Source organism: Orbicella faveolata, unplaced genomic scaffold, assembly GCF_042242905.1.
Source record: "Orbicella faveolata isolate gen_17 unplaced genomic scaffold, um_ofav_v1 contig_1, whole genome shotgun sequence".
NCBI classification, from domain to species: domain Eukaryota; kingdom Metazoa; phylum Cnidaria; class Anthozoa; order Scleractinia; family Merulinidae; genus Orbicella; species Orbicella faveolata.
In genome coordinates this window covers 37,983,722-38,003,706 of record NW_028301536.1, presented here as the reverse complement: position 1 = coordinate 38,003,706, position 19,985 = coordinate 37,983,722, and the positions used below count along the sequence as shown (strand labels likewise).

Genomic DNA, 19,985 nt, shown 5'->3' with positions numbered 1-19,985 from the left:
AGAAAAAGGTAATGTACGGTATATATATATCACTGACGCTGTTGAACTAATTTTTGTTGCTAATTATTTTGTTCAGTTTAAAGGGCGATTAGAACTTGATATTTGCGAACGCGGATACATTATATTCAAAGGGATAAAGGATGAACAAATGGCCCGTTTTGATTCATTTTAATTCATTTTAATCTCCCTAACTGATTTACTCTCAGGTGACCTTTAAAAGGCATTGATGGATATAGCAGAAGTATCAATGCCACATGCATGTTTCAATTCATTCAACTCTAAATTGCTTTGCCCCTAGGATCATGTTTCAAACACAAAAGTATCAGCAATTTTATGCATCAATCAGTTTTTTGTATTAACCATTTTAAAAAACTGGTTGCCTAATAAAAAATTATATTGTATACAGTTAAATTAATCTGACTAAACTTGTTAGAGAAGGAAAATTAATTTGCATTATCAACTCAATACCGAGAATAGTCTCTTGGCTAACTGTAATACTAAGAAAAGAATGTAAAATTGAGAGCATTTTGAGAAAGGCTCTATATTGCAGTTTTATCTACTCACTTGAAGGACAAGACCCTGGTTCCAACAAAAAGTCGTCTATTGCGATGTCACCCTGGTAAGCACTGCCCCGTATTCCTTCAAATGTAACCTACAACCATTATAAGAGATCAAGATAAGCATTTAAAGTGACAACAAAAATATCTGAGTAGGAGCACGATGCTACCTAAACAATTGCACGCCAATAGCCAATTAAAGTTAACAAAGTATGAAAATCACTTATCCCACTAGGCTAACGGATGCCATGGGAGTTGATGAAATACGACAGTAATTCATATTATTTATCTAAACGGAGGTACATAAACGTAAGACCTAAAACGAAAATATCTAGTTTTACAACTGGGAAAATGTGTTTTATAGTAAATAACGTTGCCAAGGAATGTAAATTGGAGGTATAATTTAATGACATATACGCTTGAGTCATGCAGGTAGGTATTACTATGATTAAATAAATGTATTGTTCTCAAAAACAAAGGAAAAGCACCATGTGTTGTGGCATATTTGGAGTACCATTAAAAACGACGCAAAGTCCTTACAACTGGAATAAACGATGCACCCTCCAAAAGGCATGATAATATCTCTTACCGCACGCCTTCCTGATAAACTGACATCAATCGCCGCTCTCAGCCACTTGTTGCCTTTATTCCCACTTGCGGTGAACACGTTGTTCCCATTAATTATGACATTTAGCTTCGCAATGTCTGTACCATACATGTGGTAGTAGAACTGCAGACACATGCTCCCGCTGAATTGCAGCTTGGGGCTGGTTAGTTTTGCATTGTCACCTTGCTGTCGAGGGCTTGATGTTTCAATGTACATGTAGTATCCTGTAGAGGTAGGCAAGAGGGAATTATCTTCAATTTCATTAAACAGTCAAGACTTTTCCAGGGGCCCTTCCAGACTAGATTTTAATTTTCATACACTCAGAAAAACGTACTGAGTCGGATTAACAAATTAGCCTTTCATACCCTTCAGTTGTGCAGTCATGCCATTGCATATGTATATTGTCTAAGGCAAGTAGTCAACACTCAACTACTCACAATTCGACAATCTAGGTAGAAAATGAGTATTTCTTCTACCATTTTCGTGTTGCTGTATACCAAATTTGCCACCTAGCATAAATTGTAGTGTTTATATTACTAATGATAAAGAACCAGTTTTAAACTCTATTAAACTTAAAAGACCATCCCACCTCATTTATGATGTAAAACTAAATGACCTTTGTTAAAACATTATTTCTATAACTTTAATCTATTCATTTTTATATCCTCTCCTTTTGGTATAAAATTTCACTGTAAGAATAAATAAGATCACTTTCCATTTTCACAAAAAGTATAGGAAGAAAATGCAATCAAGGAAACCTTTTCATACCATTTCCAGTAGTGTGGTCAGAGGATGGTCCAGTGCCACTAGACGAAGTGCTTCCCTGATGTCGTGTCCAGTCAAACTTATCATTGCTATCCTGAGCAAATCCGCACATGGATGTATCGAAGTTGCAACCAAAGGCTAAAGATAAGAAAAAAAATTATTTCATGACAATTGCAAAAGGGTAATGTACGCTATATATAAATCACTGACGCTGTTGAACTAATTTTTGTTGCTAATTATTTTGTTCAATTAAAAGGGCGATTAAAACTTGATATTTACGAACGCGGATACGTTATATTCAAAGGGATAAAAGATGAACAAATGGCCCGTTTTCATTCATTTTAATTCGGGTAGAAAGATCTCCCGAACTGATTTACTCTTAGGTGACCTTTAAAATGCATTTATGGATATAGCAGAAATAACCATGCCACATGCATGTTTCAATTCACTCAACTCTAAAGTGCTTTGCCCCTAGGATCATGTTTCAAACACAAAAGTATCAGAAATTTTATGCTTCAATCAATTTCTTGTGCAGACCATTTTAAAAAACTGGTTGCCTAAGAAAAGATTATGTTGTATACAGTTAAATTAATCTGACTAAACTTGTTAGAGAAAGAAAATACTTTTGTATTATCAACTCAATACCGAGAATAGTCTCTAGGTTATTTGTAATACTAAGGAAAGAATGTAAAATTGAGCATTTTGAGAAAGGCTCTACATTGCACTTTTATCTACTCACTTGAAGGACAAGACCCTGGTTCCAACAAAAAGTCGTCTACTGCGATGTCACCCTGGTAATTACTGCCCCGTATTCCTTCAAACGTAACCTACAACCATTGCAAGAGATCAAGATAAGCATTTAAAGTGACAACAAAAATATCTGAGTAGGAGCACGATGCTACCTAAACAATTGCACGCCAATAGCCAATTAAAGTTAACAAAATATGAAAATCACTTATCCCACTAGGCTAACGGATGCCATGGGAGTTGATGGAATACGACAGTAATTCATATTATTTATCTAAACGGAGGTACATAAACGTAAGACCTAAAACAAAAATGTCTAGTTTTACAACTGGGAAAATGTGTTTTATAGTAAATAACGTTGCAAAAGAATGTAAACTGTAGCTATAATTTAATGATATGTACGCTTAAGTCTTGCATGTACGTAGGTAGTGCTATGATTAAATAAATGTATTGTTCTCAAAAACAAAGGAAAAGCACCATGTGTTGTGGCATATTTGGAGTACCATGAAAAACGACGCAAAGTCCTTACAATTGGAATAAACGATGCACCCTCCAAAACGAATGATAATATGTCTTACCGCATGCTTTCCTGATAAACTGACATCAATAGCCGCTCTCAGCCACTTGTTGCCTTTATTCCCACTTGCGGTGAACACGTTGTTCCCATTAATTATGACATTTAGCGTCGCAATGTCTGCACCATACATGTGGTAGTAGAACTGCAGACACATGCTCCCGCTGAATTGCAGCTTGGGGCTGTTTAGTTTTGCATTGTCACCTTGCTGTCGAGGGCTTGATGTTTCGATGTACATGTAGTATCCTGTAGAGGTAGGCAAGAGGGAATTATCTTCAATTTCATTAAACAGTCGAGACTTTTCCAGGGGCCCTTCCAGACCAGATTTTAATTTTCATATACTCAGAAAAACGTACTGAGTCAGATTAACGAATTAGCCTTTCATACCCTTCAGTTGTGCAGTCATGCCATTGCATATCTATACTGATTAAGGCAAGTAGTCAACACGCAACTACTCACAATTCGATAATCTAAGTAGAAAATTACTAGTATTTCTCCTCCCATTTTTGTGTTGCTGTATTCCAAATTTGCCACCTAGCATAAATTACAGTGTTTATATTACTAATGATAAAGAACCAGTTTTAAACTCTATTAAACTTAAAAGATCATCCTACCTCATTTATGATGTAAAACTAAATGACCTTTGTTAAAACAGTATTTCTATAACTTTAATCTATTCACTCTTATATCCTCTCCTTTTGGTATAAAATTTCACTGCAGAATAAATAAGATCACTTTCCACTTTCACCAAAAGGATAGGAAGAAGACGCAATCAAGGAAACCTTTTCATACCATTTCCAGTGGTGTGGTCAGAGGATGGTCCAGTGCCACTAGACGAAGTGCTTCCCTGATGTCGTGTCCAGTCAAACCTATCATTGCTATTCTGAACAAATCCGCACATGGATGTATCGAAGCTGCAAACAAAGGCTAAAAATATGAAAAAAATAATTATTTAATGACAAAACGGTAATGTACGCCATATATAAATCACTGACGCTGTTGAACTAATTTTTGTTGCTAATTATTTTGTTCAATTGAAAGGGCGATTAAAACTTGATATTTGCGAACGCGGATACATTATAATCAAAGGGATAAAAGATGAACAAATGGCCCGTTTTCATTCATTTTAATTCGGGTGGAAAGATCTCCCGAACTGATTTACTCTCAGCTGATCTTTAAAATGCATTTATGGATATAGCAGAGGTAACCATGCCACATGCATGTTTCAATTCACTCAACTCTGAAGTGCTTTGCCCCTGGGATCATGTTTCAAACACAAAAGTATCAGCAATTTTATGCATCTTGTACAGACCATTTTAAAAAACTGGTTGCCTAGTAAAAAATTATACTGTATATAGTTAATATACTCTGACTAAACGCGTTAGAGAAGGAAATTTTGTTTTAACTATGAACTCATGCTTAATAACGACTGAGACCTAAAAGCGTAGCTTCTGGGCCGGGTTGTTCAAAGCCCGATTAAGCTAAGCCAGAAAAAGGTAGAATTTTGATTTAAGTTTTGTAACTTTGCGGTGAGGTTTTCTGTATATTGTTTGGCCTTCTGTTTTGAGTTTTAATAATCACCCTCTACACAAAACAAAACAGCAAAAAACATAGATCCAATCGATAACCAACACTTGGTCAGCGGATACCTTGTTTTGAGAGGTGTCAATTGATCATAACATGGATGTCCAATATTAAGCAAGTACTCGGTAAACCAAGGCTGCATGTCTGTCAACCTATTATTTGGAGTATGGCCACCATGTTGGGCAACTCTGTCGCCGTCGTCGTTGTCGTGCGCTCGCGCCCACGAGCAATACCGCTAGCCATGGTAACCATGAGAAAAACAACTCATGGGTTTCTTTTTCTTTCCTATATGAGTATGGGGTTCCGCTTGGCGGCCCTTCGGGCCGCCGGAGCTCCGCTATTAGATAACAATCTATAATTGAGAGCATTTTGTGAAAGGCTCTATATCAGTTGCACTTTTATTTACTCACTTGAAGGACAAGACCCTGGTTCCAACAAAAAGTCGTCTATTGCGATGTCACCCTGGTAATCACTGCCCCGTATTCCTTCAAATGTAACCTACAACCATTACAAGAGATGAAGAGATGAAGATAAGCATTTAAAGTGACAACAAAAAACATCTGAGTAGGAGCACGATGCTAGCTAAACAATTGCACGCTAATAACCAATTAAAGTAAACAAAATATGAAAATAGTTTATCCGGCTAGGGTAACGGATGCCATGGGAGTTGACTTGATGAAATGACAATAATTCATATTATTATACATTCAACTCACTATCTCTTTTCCGACTGGCCGAAAGCGTACAGTGAATTTTCGAAATCAGCGCCTGTGACGTCTTAACTGCAGATTATACAATAATTATGTCAAGGACACTTAAGGTTAAGGGTAGTCATGTCATGTATGACCGCCGTGCACGAATTCGAAGAGTAATCTTGTCAAATTCGCGCGCTTTGTGTTACTTCCCGGCAGTGAAGAAGCAAAAACATGAATTCCATTTTTTTCCGTTCAGTGTTTATTAAAACAATCATTGGATGAGGTTTTTGTAATATCCAGAATAATCAAGGTCTCGGTAAGGGGGTTATCAGCCTCGGTTTATCAGCCTCACCCTTCGGCTTCGGCCGATAACCCGCACCGAGACCTTGATTATTCTGGATATCACAAAAACCTCATCCACTAATTGTTTATTATTTATCTAAACGGAGGTACATAAACGTAAGACCTGAAAAAAATGTTTAGTTTTACAACTAGCAAAATTTCATAGTAAATAACGTTGCAAACGAATGTAAATTGTAGGTATAATCTAACGATATATAGGCTTGAGTCATGCATGTAAGTATTGCTATGATTATGCAAATATATCGTTCTCAAAAACAAAGAAAAAGCACCATGTGCTGTCGCTGACCTCGAGTACCATAAAAGACGACGCAAGGTTGTTACAATTGAAATAAACGAAGCACCCTCCAAAAGGCATGATAATATGTCTTACCGCATGCTTTCCTGATAAACTGACATCAATAGCCGCTCTTAGCCACTTGTTGCCTTTATTCCCACTTGCGGTGAACACGTTGTTCCCATTAATTATGACATTTAGCGTCGCAATGTCCGCACCATACATATGGTAGTAGAACTTCAGACACATGCTCCCGCTGAATTGCAGCTTGGGGCTGGTTAGTTTTGCATTGTCACCTTGCTGTCGAGGACTTGATGTTTCAATGTACATATAGTATCCTGTAGGGATAGGCAAAGGGGAATTATTTACAACTTCATTTAAACGCGATGGAGGCTATTTAGCCTTTTATGCCCTTCAGTTGTGCAGTCGTGCCAATGCATATCTATACTCATTGAGTCAAGTAGTCAACGCTTAATTTGTTACAATTAAGGTACGTAGGTAGTAAAAGACTGGAATTTCTTCTTCAATTTTCGTGTTGCTGCAAACTCAATGTGTCAACTTCAATAACTTATTGTTATATTACCAATGAGAAAGAAGCTTTTTGAACTCTATTGAGTTTGAAAGATTATCCTACCTTATTTATGATCTAAAATCACACGACCGTTGTTATAACAATATTTCTATAACCTCAATCGATTCAGTTTTAGATCCTCTCCTTTGGGTATAAAACTTCCCCGTTACAATAAGTGACATCACTCTCTTTTGTCAAAAAAAAGTAAAGGAAGAAGATGCAATCAAGGAGCCTTTTCATACCATTTCCAGTAGTGTGGTCAACGGATGGTCCCGTAGCTCTAGACGGAGTACTTCCTTTACGTCGTGTCCAGTCAAACTTATCATTGCTATTCTGAACAAATCCGCACATGGATGTATCGAAGCTGCAAACAAAGGCTAAAAATATGAAAAAAATAATTATTTAATGACAAAACGGTAATGTACGCCATATATAAATCACTAACCCTGTTGAACTAATTTTTGTTGCTAATTATTTGGTTTAATTAAAAGGGCGATCTGAACTTGATATTTACAAACGCAGATACATTACATTCAAGGGGATAAAAGATAAAAAAAAATGGCCCGTTTTGATTCATTTTAATTCGGGTGGAAAGATCTCCCGCACTGATTTACTCTCAGGTGACCTTTAAAATTCATTCATGGATATAGCAGAAGTATCCATGCCACATGCATGTTTCAATTCACTCAACTCTAAATTGCTTTGCCCCTTGGATCATGAATCTAACGTAAAAGTGTCAGCAATTTTATGCATCAATCAGTTTCTTGTATAGACCATTTTAAAAACAATGGTTGCCTAAGGAAAAATTATATTGTATACATTTAAATTAACCTGACTAAACTCGATTGAGAAGGAAAATTCTTTTTAGTTATCAACTCAATAACGAGAATAGTTTCTAGACTAATATTAATACTTAGATAACAATATATAATTGAGAGCATTTTGTGAAAGGCTCTATATCAGTTGCACTTTTAGTTACTCACTTGAAGGACACGACCCTTGTTCCAACAAAAAGTCGTCTATTGCGATGTCACCCTGGTAATCACTGCCCCGTATTCCTTCAAATGTAACCTACAACCATTACAAGAGATGAAGATAAGCATTTAAAGTGACAACAAAAATATCTGAGTAGGAGCACGATGCTAACTAAACAATTGCACGCCAATAGCCAATTAAAGTTAACAAAATATCACAATCGTTTATCTGGCTAGGGTAACGGATGGCATGGGAGTTGATGAAATGACAATAATTCATATTATTATACATTGAACTCACTATCTCTTTTCTGACTACCCGAAAGCGTACAGTGAATTTTTTGAATGTGTTGTTCTCAAAAACAAAGAAAAAGCACCATGTGCTGTCGCTGACCTCGAGTACCATAAAAGACGACGCAAAGTCGTTACAATTGGAATAAACGATGCACCCTCCAAAACGAATGATGATATCTCTTACCGCATGCTTTCCTGATAAACTGACATCAATAGCCGCTCCTAGCCACTTGTTGCCTTTATTCCCACTTGCGGTGAACACGTTGTTCCCATTAATTATGACATTTAGCGTCGCAATGTCTGCACCATACATATGGTAGTAGAACTTCAGACACATGCTCCCGCTGAATTGCAGCCTGGGGCTGTTTAGTTTTGCATTGTCACCTTGCTGTCGAGGACTTGATGTTTCAATGTACATGTAGTATCCTGTAGAGATAGGCAAAGGGGAATTATTTACAACTTCATTCAAAGGTGATGAAGGCTATTTAGCCTTTTATGCCCTTCAGTTGTGCACTCGTGCCAATGCATAGCTATACTGATTAAGTCAACGCTTAACTTGTTACAATTAAAGTATGTAGGAAGCAAAGGACTGGAATTTTTCTTCAATTTTTGTGTTGCTGCAAACCCATTGTGTCAACTTCAATAACTTATTGTTATATTACCAATGAGAAAGAAGCTTTTTGAACTCTATTGAGTTTGAACGATTATCCTACCTTATTTATGATCTAAAATCACATGACGTTTGTTATAACGGTATTTCTATAACCTCAATCGATTCAGTTTTAGATCCTCTCCTTTGGGTAAAAAACTTCCCCGTTACAATAAATGACATCACTCTCTTTTGTCAAAAAAAAGTAAAGGAAGAAGATGCAATCAAGGAGCCTTTTCATACCATTTCCAGTAGTGTGGTCAACGGATGGTCCCGTAGCTCTAGACGGAGTACTTCCTTTACGTCGTGTCCAGTCAAACTTATCATTGCTATTCTGAACAAATCCGCACATGGATGTATCGAAGCTACAAACAAAGGCTAAAAATATGAAAAAAATAATTATTTAATGACAAAACGGTAATGTACGCCATATATAAATCACTAACCCTGTTGAACTAATTTTTGTTGCTAATTATTTGGTTTAATTAAAAGGGCGATCTGAACTTGATATTTACAAACGCAGATACATTACATTCAAGGGGATAAAAGATAAAAAAAAATGGCCCGTTTTGATTCATTTTAATTCGGGTGGAAAGATCTCCCGCACTGATTTACTCTCAGGTGACCTTTAAAATTCATTCATGGATATAGCAGAAGTATCCATGCCACATGCATGTTTCAATTCACTCAACTCTAAATTGCTTTGCCCCTTGGATCATGAATCTAACGTAAAAGTGTCAGCAATTTTATGCATCAATCAGTTTCTTGTATAGACCATTTTAAAAACAATGGTTGCCTAAGGAAAAATTATATTGTATACATTTAAATTAACCTGACTAAACTCGATTGAGAAGGAAAATTCTTTTTAGTTATCAACTCAATAACGAGAATAGTTTCTAGACTAATATTAATACTTAGATAACAATATATAATTGAGAGCATTTTGTGAAAGGCTCTATATCAGTTGCACTTTTAGTTACTCACTTGAAGGACACGACCCTTGTTCCAACAAAAAGTCGTCTATTGCGATGTCACCCTGGTAATCACTGCCCCGTATTCCTTCAAATGTAACCTACAACCATTACAAGAGATGAAGATAAGCATTTAAAGTGACAACAAAAATATCTGAGTAGGAGCACGATGCTAACTAAACAATTGCACGCCAATAGCCAATTAAAGTTAACAAAATATCACAATCGTTTATCTGGCTAGGGTAACGGATGGCATGGGAGTTGATGAAATGACAATAATTCATATTATTATACATTGAACTCACTATCTCTTTTCTGACTACCCGAAAGCGTACAGTGAATTTTTTGAATGTGTTGTTCTCAAAAACAAAGAAAAAGCACCATGTGCTGTCGCTGACCTCGAGTACCATAAAAGACGACGCAAAGTCGTTACAATTGGAATAAACGATGCACCCTCCAAAACGAATGATGATATCTCTTACCGCATGCTTTCCTGATAAACTGACATCAATAGCCGCTCCTAGCCACTTGTTGCCTTTATTCCCACTTGCGGTGAACACGTTGTTCCCATTAATTATGACATTTAGCGTCGCAATGTCTGCACCATACATATGGTAGTAGAACTTCAGACACATGCTCCCGCTGAATTGCAGCTTGGGGCTGTTTAGTTTTGCATTGTCACCTTGCTGTCGAGGACTTGATGTTTCAATGTACATGTAGTATCCTGTAGAGATAGGCAAAGGGGAATTATTTACAACTTCATTCAAAGGTGATGAAGGCTATTTAGCCTTTTATGCCCTTCAGTTGTGCACTCGTGCCAATGCATAGCTATACTGATTAAGTCAACGCTTAACTTGTTACAATTAAAGTATGTAGGAAGCAAAGGACTGGAATTTTTCTTCAATTTTTGTGTTGCTGCAAACCCATTGTGTCAACTTCAATAACTTATTGTTATATTACCAATGAGAAAGAAGCTTTTTGAACTCTATTGAGTTTGAACGATTATCCTACCTTATTTATGATCTAAAATCACATGACGTTTGTTATAACGGTATTTCTATAACCTCAATCGATTCAGTTTTAGATCCTCTCCTTTGGGTAAAAAACTTCCCCGTTACAATAAATGACATCACTCTCTTTTGTCAAAAAAAAGTAAAGGAAGAAGATGCAATCAAGGAGCCTTTTCATACCATTTCCAGTAGTGTGGTCAACGGATGGTCCCGTAGCTCTAGACGGAGTACTTCCTTTACGTCGTGTCCAGTCAAACTTATCATTGCTATCCTGAACAAATCCGCACATGGATGTATCGAAGCTACAAACAAAGGCTAAAAATATGAAAAAAATAATTATTTAATGACAAAACGGTAATGTACGCCATATATAAATCACTAACCCTGTTGAACTAATTTTTGTTGCTAATTATTTGGTTTAATTAAAAGGGCGATCTGAACTTGATATTTACAAACGCAGATACATTACATTCAAGGGGATAAAAGATAAAAAAAAATGGCCCGTTTTGATTCATTTTAATTCGGGTGGAAAGATCTCCCGCACTGATTTACTCTCAGGTGACCTTTAAAATTCATTCATGGATATAGCAGAAGTATCCATGCCACATGCATGTTTCAATTCACTCAACTCTAAATTGCTTTGCCCCTTGGATCATGAATCTAACGTAAAAGTGTCAGCAATTTTATGCATCAATCAGTTTCTTGTATAGACCATTTTAAAAACAATGGTTGCCTAAGGAAAAATTATATTGTATACATTTAAATTAACCTGACTAAACTCGATTGAGAAGGAAAATTCTTTTTAGTTATCAACTCAATAACGAGAATAGTTTCTAGACTAATATTAATACTTAGATAACAATATATAATTGAGAGCATTTTGTGAAAGGCTCTATATCAGTTGCACTTTTAGTTACTCACTTGAAGGACACGACCCTTGTTCCAACAAAAAGTCGTCTATTGCGATGTCACCCTGGTAATCACTGCCCCGTATTCCTTCAAATGTAACCTACAACCATTACAAGAGATGAAGATAAGCATTTAAAGTGACAACAAAAATATCTGAGTAGGAGCACGATGCTAACTAAACAATTGCACGCCAATAGCCAATTAAAGTTAACAAAATATCACAATCGTTTATCTGGCTAGGGTAACGGATGGCATGGGAGTTGATGAAATGACAATAATTCATATTATTATACATTGAACTCACTATCTCTTTTCTGACTACCCGAAAGCGTACAGTGAATTTTTTGAATGTGTTGTTCTCAAAAACAAAGAAAAAGCACCATGTGCTGTCGCTGACCTCGAGTACCATAAAAGACGACGCAAAGTCGTTACAATTGGAATAAACGATGCACCCTCCAAAACGAATGATGATATCTCTTACCGCATGCTTTCCTGATAAACTGACATCAATAGCCGCTCCTAGCCACTTGTTGCCTTTATTCCCACTTGCGGTGAACACGTTGTTCCCATTAATTATGACATTTAGCGTCGCAATGTCTGCACCATACATATGGTAGTAGAACTTCAGACACATGCTCCCGCTGAATTGCAGCTTGGGGCTGTTTAGTTTTGCATTGTCACCTTGCTGTCGAGGGCTTGATGTTTCAATGTACATGTAGTATCCTGTAGGGATAGGCAAAGGGGAATTATTTACAACTTCATTAAAACGTGATGTAGATTATTTAGCCTTTCATGCCCTTCAGTTGTGCACTCGTGCCAAATGCATATCTATACTGATTAAGTCAAGTAGTCAACGCTTAATTTGTTACAATTAAAATATGTAGGTAGTAAAGGACTGGAATTTCTTCTTCAATTTTCGTTTTGCTGCAAACCCAATGTGTCAACTTCAATAACTTATTGTTATATTACCAATGAGAAAGAAGCTTTTTGAACTCTGTTGAGTTTGAAAGATTATCCTACCTTATTTATGATCTAAAATTACATGACCTTTGTTAAAACGGTATTTCTATAACCTCAATCGATTCAGTTTTAGATCCTCTCCTTTGGGTATAAAACTTCCCCGTTACAATAAATGACATCACTCTCGTTTATTTAAAAGAAGTAAAGGAAGAAGATGCAATCAAGGAAACCTTTTCATACCATTTCCAGTCGTGTGGTCAACGGATGGTCCCGTAGCTCTAGACGGAGTACTTCCTTTACGTCGTGTCCAGTCAAACTTATCATTGCTATCCTGAACAAATCCGCACATGGATGTATCGAAGCTACAACCAAAGGCTAAAAATAAGAAAAAAATGATTATTTACTGACAAAACTGTAATGTACGCCATATATAAATCACTGACCCTGTTAAACTAATTTATGTTACTAATTATTTTGTTCAATTAAAAGAGCAATTAAAACTTGATATTTACAAACTCGAATACATTATTTTCAAAGGGATAAAGGATAAACAAAATGGCCCCTTCCGATTCATTTTAATTCGGGTGGAATGATCTCCTGAAGTGATTTACCCTCAAGTGACCTTTAAAATGCATTCATGGATATAGCAGAAGTATCCATGCCACATGCATGTTTCAATTCACTCAACTCTAAATTGCTTTGCCCCTTGGATCATGAATCTAACGTAAAAGTGTCAGCAATTTTATGCATCAATCAGTTTCTTGTATAGACCATTTTAAAAACAATGGTTGCCTAAGGAAAAATTATATTGTATACATTTAAATTAACCTGACTAAACTCGATTGAGAAGGAAAATTCTTTTTAGTTATCAACTCAATAACGAGAATAGTTTCTAGACCGTAATATTAATACTTAGATAGCAATATATAATTGAGAGCATTTTGTGAAAGGCTCTATATCAGTTGCACTTTTATTTACTCACTTAAAGGACACGACCCTTGTTCCAACAAAAAGTCGTCTATTGCGATGTCACCCTGGTAATCACTGCCCCGTATTCCTTCAAATGTAACCTACAACCATTACAAGAGATCAAGAGATGAAGATATATGGGTTATTGACCCAGCGTGAGGTCAAAATGGCTGGATATTGGCCAAGTTCTTTTTTTGCGAGTTTATGGAACGAGATGGAGTCGAGGTCCATAAACTCGCAAAAAAAGAACGAGGCCAATATCCAGCCATCTTGACCTCACACTTGGTCAATAACCCATATTTATTATATGGCTTTCGGGGAAATTTTTCTTGCGGGACACGGCGGGTAGTCCCGAGCGGACAAGATAGCTCCATCTTGTCCGCTCGGGTAGCCAATCACAGCGCAGGATTTGATTCATCCTGCCTGCTTGCGGAGCTAGCCATGTAATAAAAGCATTTAAAATGACAACAAAAAACATCTGAGTAGGAGCACGATGCTAGCTAAACAATTGCACGCCAATAGCCAATTAAAGTTAACAAAATATCACAATCGTTTATCTGGCTAGGGTAACGGATGCCATGGGAGTTGATGAAATGACAATAATTCATATTATTATACATTGAACTCACTCTCTCTTTTCTGACTACCCGAAAGCGTACAGTGAATTTTTTGAATGTGTTGTTCTCAAAAACAAAGAAAAAGCACCATGTGCTGTGGCTGACCTCGAGTACCAAAAAATACAACGTAAAGTCGTTACAATTGGAATAAACGATGCACCCTCCAAAAGGCATGATAATATATCTTACCGCATGTTTTCCTGATAAACTGACATCAATAGCCGCTCTCAGCCACTTGTTGCCTTTATTCCCACTTGAGGTGAACACGTTGTTCCCATTAATTATGACATTTAGCGTCGCAATGTCCGCACCATACATGTGGTAGTAGAACTTCAGACACATGCTCCCGCTGAATTGCAGCCTGGGGCTGTTTAGTTTTGCATTGTCACCTTGCTGTCGAGGGCTTGATGTTTCAATGTACATGTAGTATCCTGTAGGGATAGGCAAAGGGGAATTATTTACAACTTCATTTAAACGTGATGGAGGCAATTAGCCTTTTATGCCCTTCAGTTGTGCAGTCGTGCCAAATGCATATCTATACTGATTAAGTCAAGTAGTCAACGCTTAACCTGTTACAATTAAAGTATGTAGGTAGTAAAGGACTGGAATTTCTTGTTCAATTTTTGTGTTGCTGCAAACCCAATGTGTCAACTTCAATAACTTATTGTTATATTACCAATGAGAAAGAAGCTTTTTGAACTCTATTGAGTTTGAAAGACTATCCTACCTTATTTATGATCTAAAATTACATGACCTTTGTTAAAACGGTATTTCTATAACCTCAATCGATTCAGTTTTAGATCCTCTCCTTTGAGTATAAAACTCCCCCGTTACAATAAATGACATCACTCTCGTTTATTTAAAAGAAGTAAAGGAAGAAGATGCAATCAAGGAAACCTTTTCATACCATTTCCAGTAGTGTGGTCAACGGATGGTCCCGTAGCTCTAGACGGAGTGCTTCCTTTACGTCGTGTCCAGTCAAACTTATCATTGCTATCCTGAGCAAATCCGCACATGGATGTATCGAAGTTGCATTTAAAGGCTGAAAATTAAAAAAAAATGGCGGTAATCCACAGTTTTGATCAGAAGCAAAGGCGACTCGGTGTTCGCATTTAAGATCTAATAAATAAATATCTTATAAATCAATCTTATAAATTGATCGACCACGTCTTTACTTTTTTCGGCCAAATGAAACAAACAGTGAATCAAATCAAATAAATGAACAAAATTGTGGATAACAATCCCAGCTGTTTGGAGGAATATACAAGCACGGCTGAGAGTCTCAAGAACAACAGCAGCTAGTGGTCAGCACGAGATATTAGCCTGCGACCTTTAGATTCAAGACCGTCGTCTTAACCACTGCGCCACGCTCAGCCTCCACAGAAATGACTGTCGTCATTAAGATCTAGTAAAATGCTTTGAAAGTTGCATCAGGTTATGATGGCCTACATTCGTCCTCTTTATGTTGTAAACTGCTGAAGCTTTTCTTGTTCGATCGAATGAGGTCTGAAATTTGGCCTTGAGAAAATCGATGTACTTTCGTATCCGTCATATAATTTCATTTTCATAAATATAAATTGAATATAGTAGATCAATTGATCTTTAGGCTTGGACTGATGAATGGTTTCATTATATTGTGTCAGAGCAGAACTGTATCGCTGGCAGTTGGCATACTCCACATTTCTATAATACAAGTACCAAACCAGTAATGATGTAGCAATTTCTTAGAAAGGCCTTTCTTAGCCCTCGGAGCGCCTTGTTAAAAGCTGAGTTCTTGGACTTCCAATCATTATAATTATGGTATGATCCGCCCTACTGAATATCAACCCGATCGAAAACAAGCCGACTCTAGGAAAGAGCTCACTATCTCTGAAAGAACCAAACAAACAAAACTAAGTCAGGGAAACATGATCAGTATTTTACGTACTTAATTTACGAGGATTGTGCGATGTGCTCGAATCAATGAGTGGGATCAAACCCAGCTCCAATTTTTCAACGATATACTCTAATAATAAGAGCGTGCAATTCCCTCACCCGTTACAACGCTTCCTAGCGGCAGCAGCAAAACCAGCAATATCATCTTGAGACAATCAAAGATGAATGAAAAGGTTCCTTGTTTCAGGGCCATATTTATGCCCATGCAGGCTTGAGAAATAAGACTCTGTCCATTAACAAATAACAAATATGACCTTGCGGGAACTTCCACTCAAATATTTCAATCCTAATGGAGGTGCACATATGCTACCATCTCACGGAAATGTTCTTTAAAATCAATAACTTTGGTAAACTCCATAATTGTCTCAATTAATTATATATTTATTTTAGGGGTGATTCCCTACACCAGGTAAAGAGACTTTGTTTGAACCAAAGAAATGATGATATCTTCCTTTTATAATGTTGAGCAACTAATTTAAAGATGACGAAGGGACCAGAAGTTTTAATCGATATCAGAAAAAGCAGTTTCTATAGGGGCCAATAAGGGAAATTATGAAGAGGCTTGCTGGTTACTAAAATCCTATACGTAAGTGGAGAATTTTTGAACCAAACTGTTTACTTTCCAAAAACCAGTTAACCGATGAGGCGTGGGTTAAAACAAGGCAAAAAGCAGACGTTTAGATGGCAACTCCTCGAGATCCATTAGGCCATTAAAGTAAAAAGGGAGTTTAATAACAAAGCGTGCGACGTGTGCAGTTTCATTTTAACTGCAGAATTTCCGTCGAGTTTAGCTGCGAGTTTCTTTTGCTAAACTTTCGGCAACGTGAACATCATTCTGAATAATCCAACCCCTACTTCAAGCATTGGACTTTTGTCAGGCTAAGATGTTTGCTAAAACTGGATTATTTTGAACGAACCTATTTTGGTCAAAACTAAAGAGCAAGCATTTAATTAGGTTTAAGGAACCATAGCAACAGCTGGGGAAATATTAGTAGAACTTTATATTCAATTAAATTCAATCCGTGCGATAATTCATTTTTGTCTAATTGTGCAAGCAGCTGTGCAGTCAATGTCGAGGCCTTGTTTGTTCATTTAGACCTCCGATGCATACAGTGAGTATTTTCAGTCATGATTTCCGTAAAATTTTCAGAGAATAAAATTGTTATTATTTTTTATACAGTAATTGTTTTGGAGAATAAATTTAGTTCCATATCGTCGCTAAAGAGTTTGAATAACAAGTATAATTTCTGCCTTCGTAACAAATATAATGTCTTTTATCGAAGCACTGTTTAGGTTGAGAATTTGTTTATTTCGCTACGTATTTTGTCGGCGGGAATCTAGCAAAACTTGTTATTTTAGTACAGTTTTAACACTACTGTTGCTAACAATGGTCTCTGTGAGCCATATTCACTGCAGACAAATAGCTTGTTTCCACTGCGTTTGTCTGAGTCACAGAGGATGTTTAATTTGGGTCAAATATGTCAAAATTCCGAAGCAAAAATTTGAAAGCCAACCCATGCTCTGTTCTCTGATAAAGCACGCTGTTTCAGCCAGTCAGAGTGCGCGTTACATGGAAACTCTATTATAATAGGATTTAAGATCCAGCACTGGATGTAGCCAAAACTATTTTCCCCTTCCTCTGGAGATATTTATGTATTCTTTGGCTTTTAGTTCTCAACAAGTGAACGAACAGATAAAAGCTGATGGGCTGGAAAAATGGCACAAAGATAGCAACTCGGTACGTTGTGCGTGCACCAAGGCAAAAATGTCTTCCTCTTTGGCATTTTGAATGCAAACGATCCCATCAAACGGCGCCGTGTTTATGTTGCCTTTGAACCACTGTTGTCGCGTAAAATAAGCTGGAGGAATTGAGATTCCAGTTTTAGCAAGTCTAGTTTATTCCAATTGAGCACCTGTAGAAGGATATCGTCTATAGGCTTGGAATGTGCATGAATCAATGTATTTTGAATGTGGAGCTCCGATTTAACGCTAACCTAAATCGATCTATATATTTTTACACATGCTAATCGGACAGTCAACTCTTACAGCAATGAATCAGAGCTTTGTAGCTAGTTCGAAACTGAGAATGTTTACTCGCGTGAGATTTTATCTTTATAACTAGACGCTCTATGAGCATTTACTCGGGCTCCGCACCACAATATCAAATCGTGTTTTACAAGTAAACTTGTTGAACACAATAAAAACAAATAAAAGAATCAAAACATTTAACACGAGAGTTAAGCTTAGATATTTACAATTCAAGCTGCTTTGTTATCCTCTATATCTAATACTGCATGTTGTTTGCCACATCTCTGAATTGTCCTGAATTTTGTTTACGACGATTCTTGATTTGTTCAACATCTCAGGCGTTCGACTCAGCATCATATAGTTTTCAGTGTTTTCGTAGTCTGAATTCGTGCATGGCTCATTTGTTATCTCGCGAGAATTGCGCATTTGGCAGGCGTTTAAGAGCAGCTTCGCCTAAATATCAACTAGACTTGGAAATAGCGAAAAAATCGAATTTCTTCAAACTCGCCCAGAATGAAGCCCTACGGGCACTAGTTACGAAAATATCGTTTTAAGTTCGATAAATCAAAAATTAATTTTTTTCCGCAATTTTTTCGTTTCGATGCCCCAAATCGGCCAAAATCCATCGAAAATGAGCGGCATATTCAGAGGCTCGTAAACTCAAAAGCAAAAATCTTCATTACAAACTGATTGCACGTCGTATTTGTACTTCCTTTCTTGTCTATTTAGAGCTAAATAGATCGTGATTTGATCAGAACTTAAATATTTGACGAATTTTTTAAGTTAACGACCCAAGACAGCTTTACAAGAGGTCTACATTTAGCCTATTTTCAAATGCTAAAAAGGCGTTCTGGTACACGGCTTTTCCCAAAACAACTAGTTTGGTCTGAAAGAGCATTGTTTCTTCTTCAAATTAGTGAAATAAAATTTTTGGGTAAATAAAATCGCGAGCGCTGAGATAGCGAACTAAATGCAGCACTTCGTCCTGAAAACGTGACCTTTGACCCGAGGGTAACGAAACCGATTACTGCAAGAAAACCCGGAAGAAAAGCAAACGCTTCGTTATTTTGAAACAATTTCTAGTGATATCTCTCCGAAACCATGATTGCAAGAAACTATTTCCAGATATGAAATCTTGCAGGGTCAAAGACAGAGCTAAAGGGCGCATTTTGACACAATAACTTTGTTTGCTGAGGATTGAATTGCAGTCAATTCCAGTGAAATTTGCAAACTTGACGCATGTTAGCCGATACTTACCTGAATATTTATATTAATAGAAGAGTCGTCTTCTTGGATTAACCTTCAAAAGAAGCTGGATCCAGATTTGGAAACCTCTAAAAGAAGAAATGTTTAATGTTCCGTGACCTGCCCGCTGCTATAAATTAGCTTAAATTCCATGCACATGCCGACCGCATGTTTGTCGTAAAACTCACTTAACTCCACTGACAGTTTCCATGGGTAACCCCAAAATAAACAATCCCCAAAAATGTGAGGTGAAATTGGCTGTCTTCATGAACAGTTAAAAGCTAGAGTCAAGTTCCATTACCCTTTAAAAGTGCTTGATTCTACTTTGTTCACTCAGTAGTTACTGTCACGTTCGAATACCGCGTAGTATCGGTCATGCCAAAACACTGCAGACCGTACAGACTAAGTAAGTTTCCCATACAAAGTCTTGTACGCGTTTGTCTATTGAATCAAACTTCAAATACTGCGCTTGTGCAGCCTGTGGATAAATGACAAACTTTCAGATATATTTAACACTATTTTGTAACTAGACCCAAAAAAAGGAGTCACAATGAAAAGCCCAAACAAGTGTCTGCAGTCTGCACGGTCTGCACCGTTTTGGCGTGACCGATTCGCGGCATTCGAACGTGAGAGTAGTGAACAAAGTCAACGCAAGCAAATAAAATCAAGCACTTTTTAAAGGTAATG

The 19,985-nt window shown here is 37.0% G+C and overlaps 1 protein-coding gene across 2 annotated transcripts in view; it reads right to left on the bottom strand.

The window, feature by feature from the left end:
- LOC110050908 (MAM and LDL-receptor class A domain-containing protein 1-like) overlaps positions 1-16,211 on the bottom strand; it is a 40,670-nt gene extending 24,459 nt beyond the window's left edge. Inside the window, exons 1-22 of one of the 2 annotated variants that reach the window (XM_089275296.1) lie at positions 16,125-16,211; positions 14,998-15,132; positions 14,280-14,521; positions 13,487-13,574; positions 12,745-12,879; positions 12,026-12,267; positions 11,557-11,644; positions 10,816-10,950; positions 10,108-10,349; positions 9,639-9,726; positions 8,898-9,032; positions 8,190-8,431; positions 7,721-7,808; positions 6,980-7,114; positions 6,263-6,504; positions 5,245-5,332; positions 4,043-4,177; positions 3,255-3,496; positions 2,669-2,756; positions 1,933-2,067; positions 1,147-1,388; positions 565-652 (exon numbers count right to left, since the gene is read on the bottom strand). In XM_089275296.1, coding sequence (XP_089131422.1) covers positions 565-652; positions 1,147-1,388; positions 1,933-2,067; positions 2,669-2,756; positions 3,255-3,496; positions 4,043-4,177; positions 5,245-5,332; positions 6,263-6,504; positions 6,980-7,114; positions 7,721-7,808; positions 8,190-8,431; positions 8,898-9,032; positions 9,639-9,726; positions 10,108-10,349; positions 10,816-10,950; positions 11,557-11,644; positions 12,026-12,267; positions 12,745-12,879; positions 13,487-13,574; positions 14,280-14,521; positions 14,998-15,132; positions 16,125-16,170 — 3,301 coding nt within the window. In that variant the 5' untranslated portion in view covers positions 16,171-16,211. The remainder of the gene's footprint in view (positions 1-564; positions 653-1,146; positions 1,389-1,932; positions 2,068-2,668; positions 2,757-3,254; positions 3,497-4,042; positions 4,178-5,244; positions 5,333-6,262; positions 6,505-6,979; positions 7,115-7,720; positions 7,809-8,189; positions 8,432-8,897; positions 9,033-9,638; positions 9,727-10,107; positions 10,350-10,815; positions 10,951-11,556; positions 11,645-12,025; positions 12,268-12,744; positions 12,880-13,486; positions 13,575-14,279; positions 14,522-14,997; positions 15,133-16,124) is intronic. The other variant, XM_089275301.1, reaches the window with a different exon arrangement.
- Between the last annotated feature and the right edge of the window lie 3,774 nt (positions 16,212-19,985).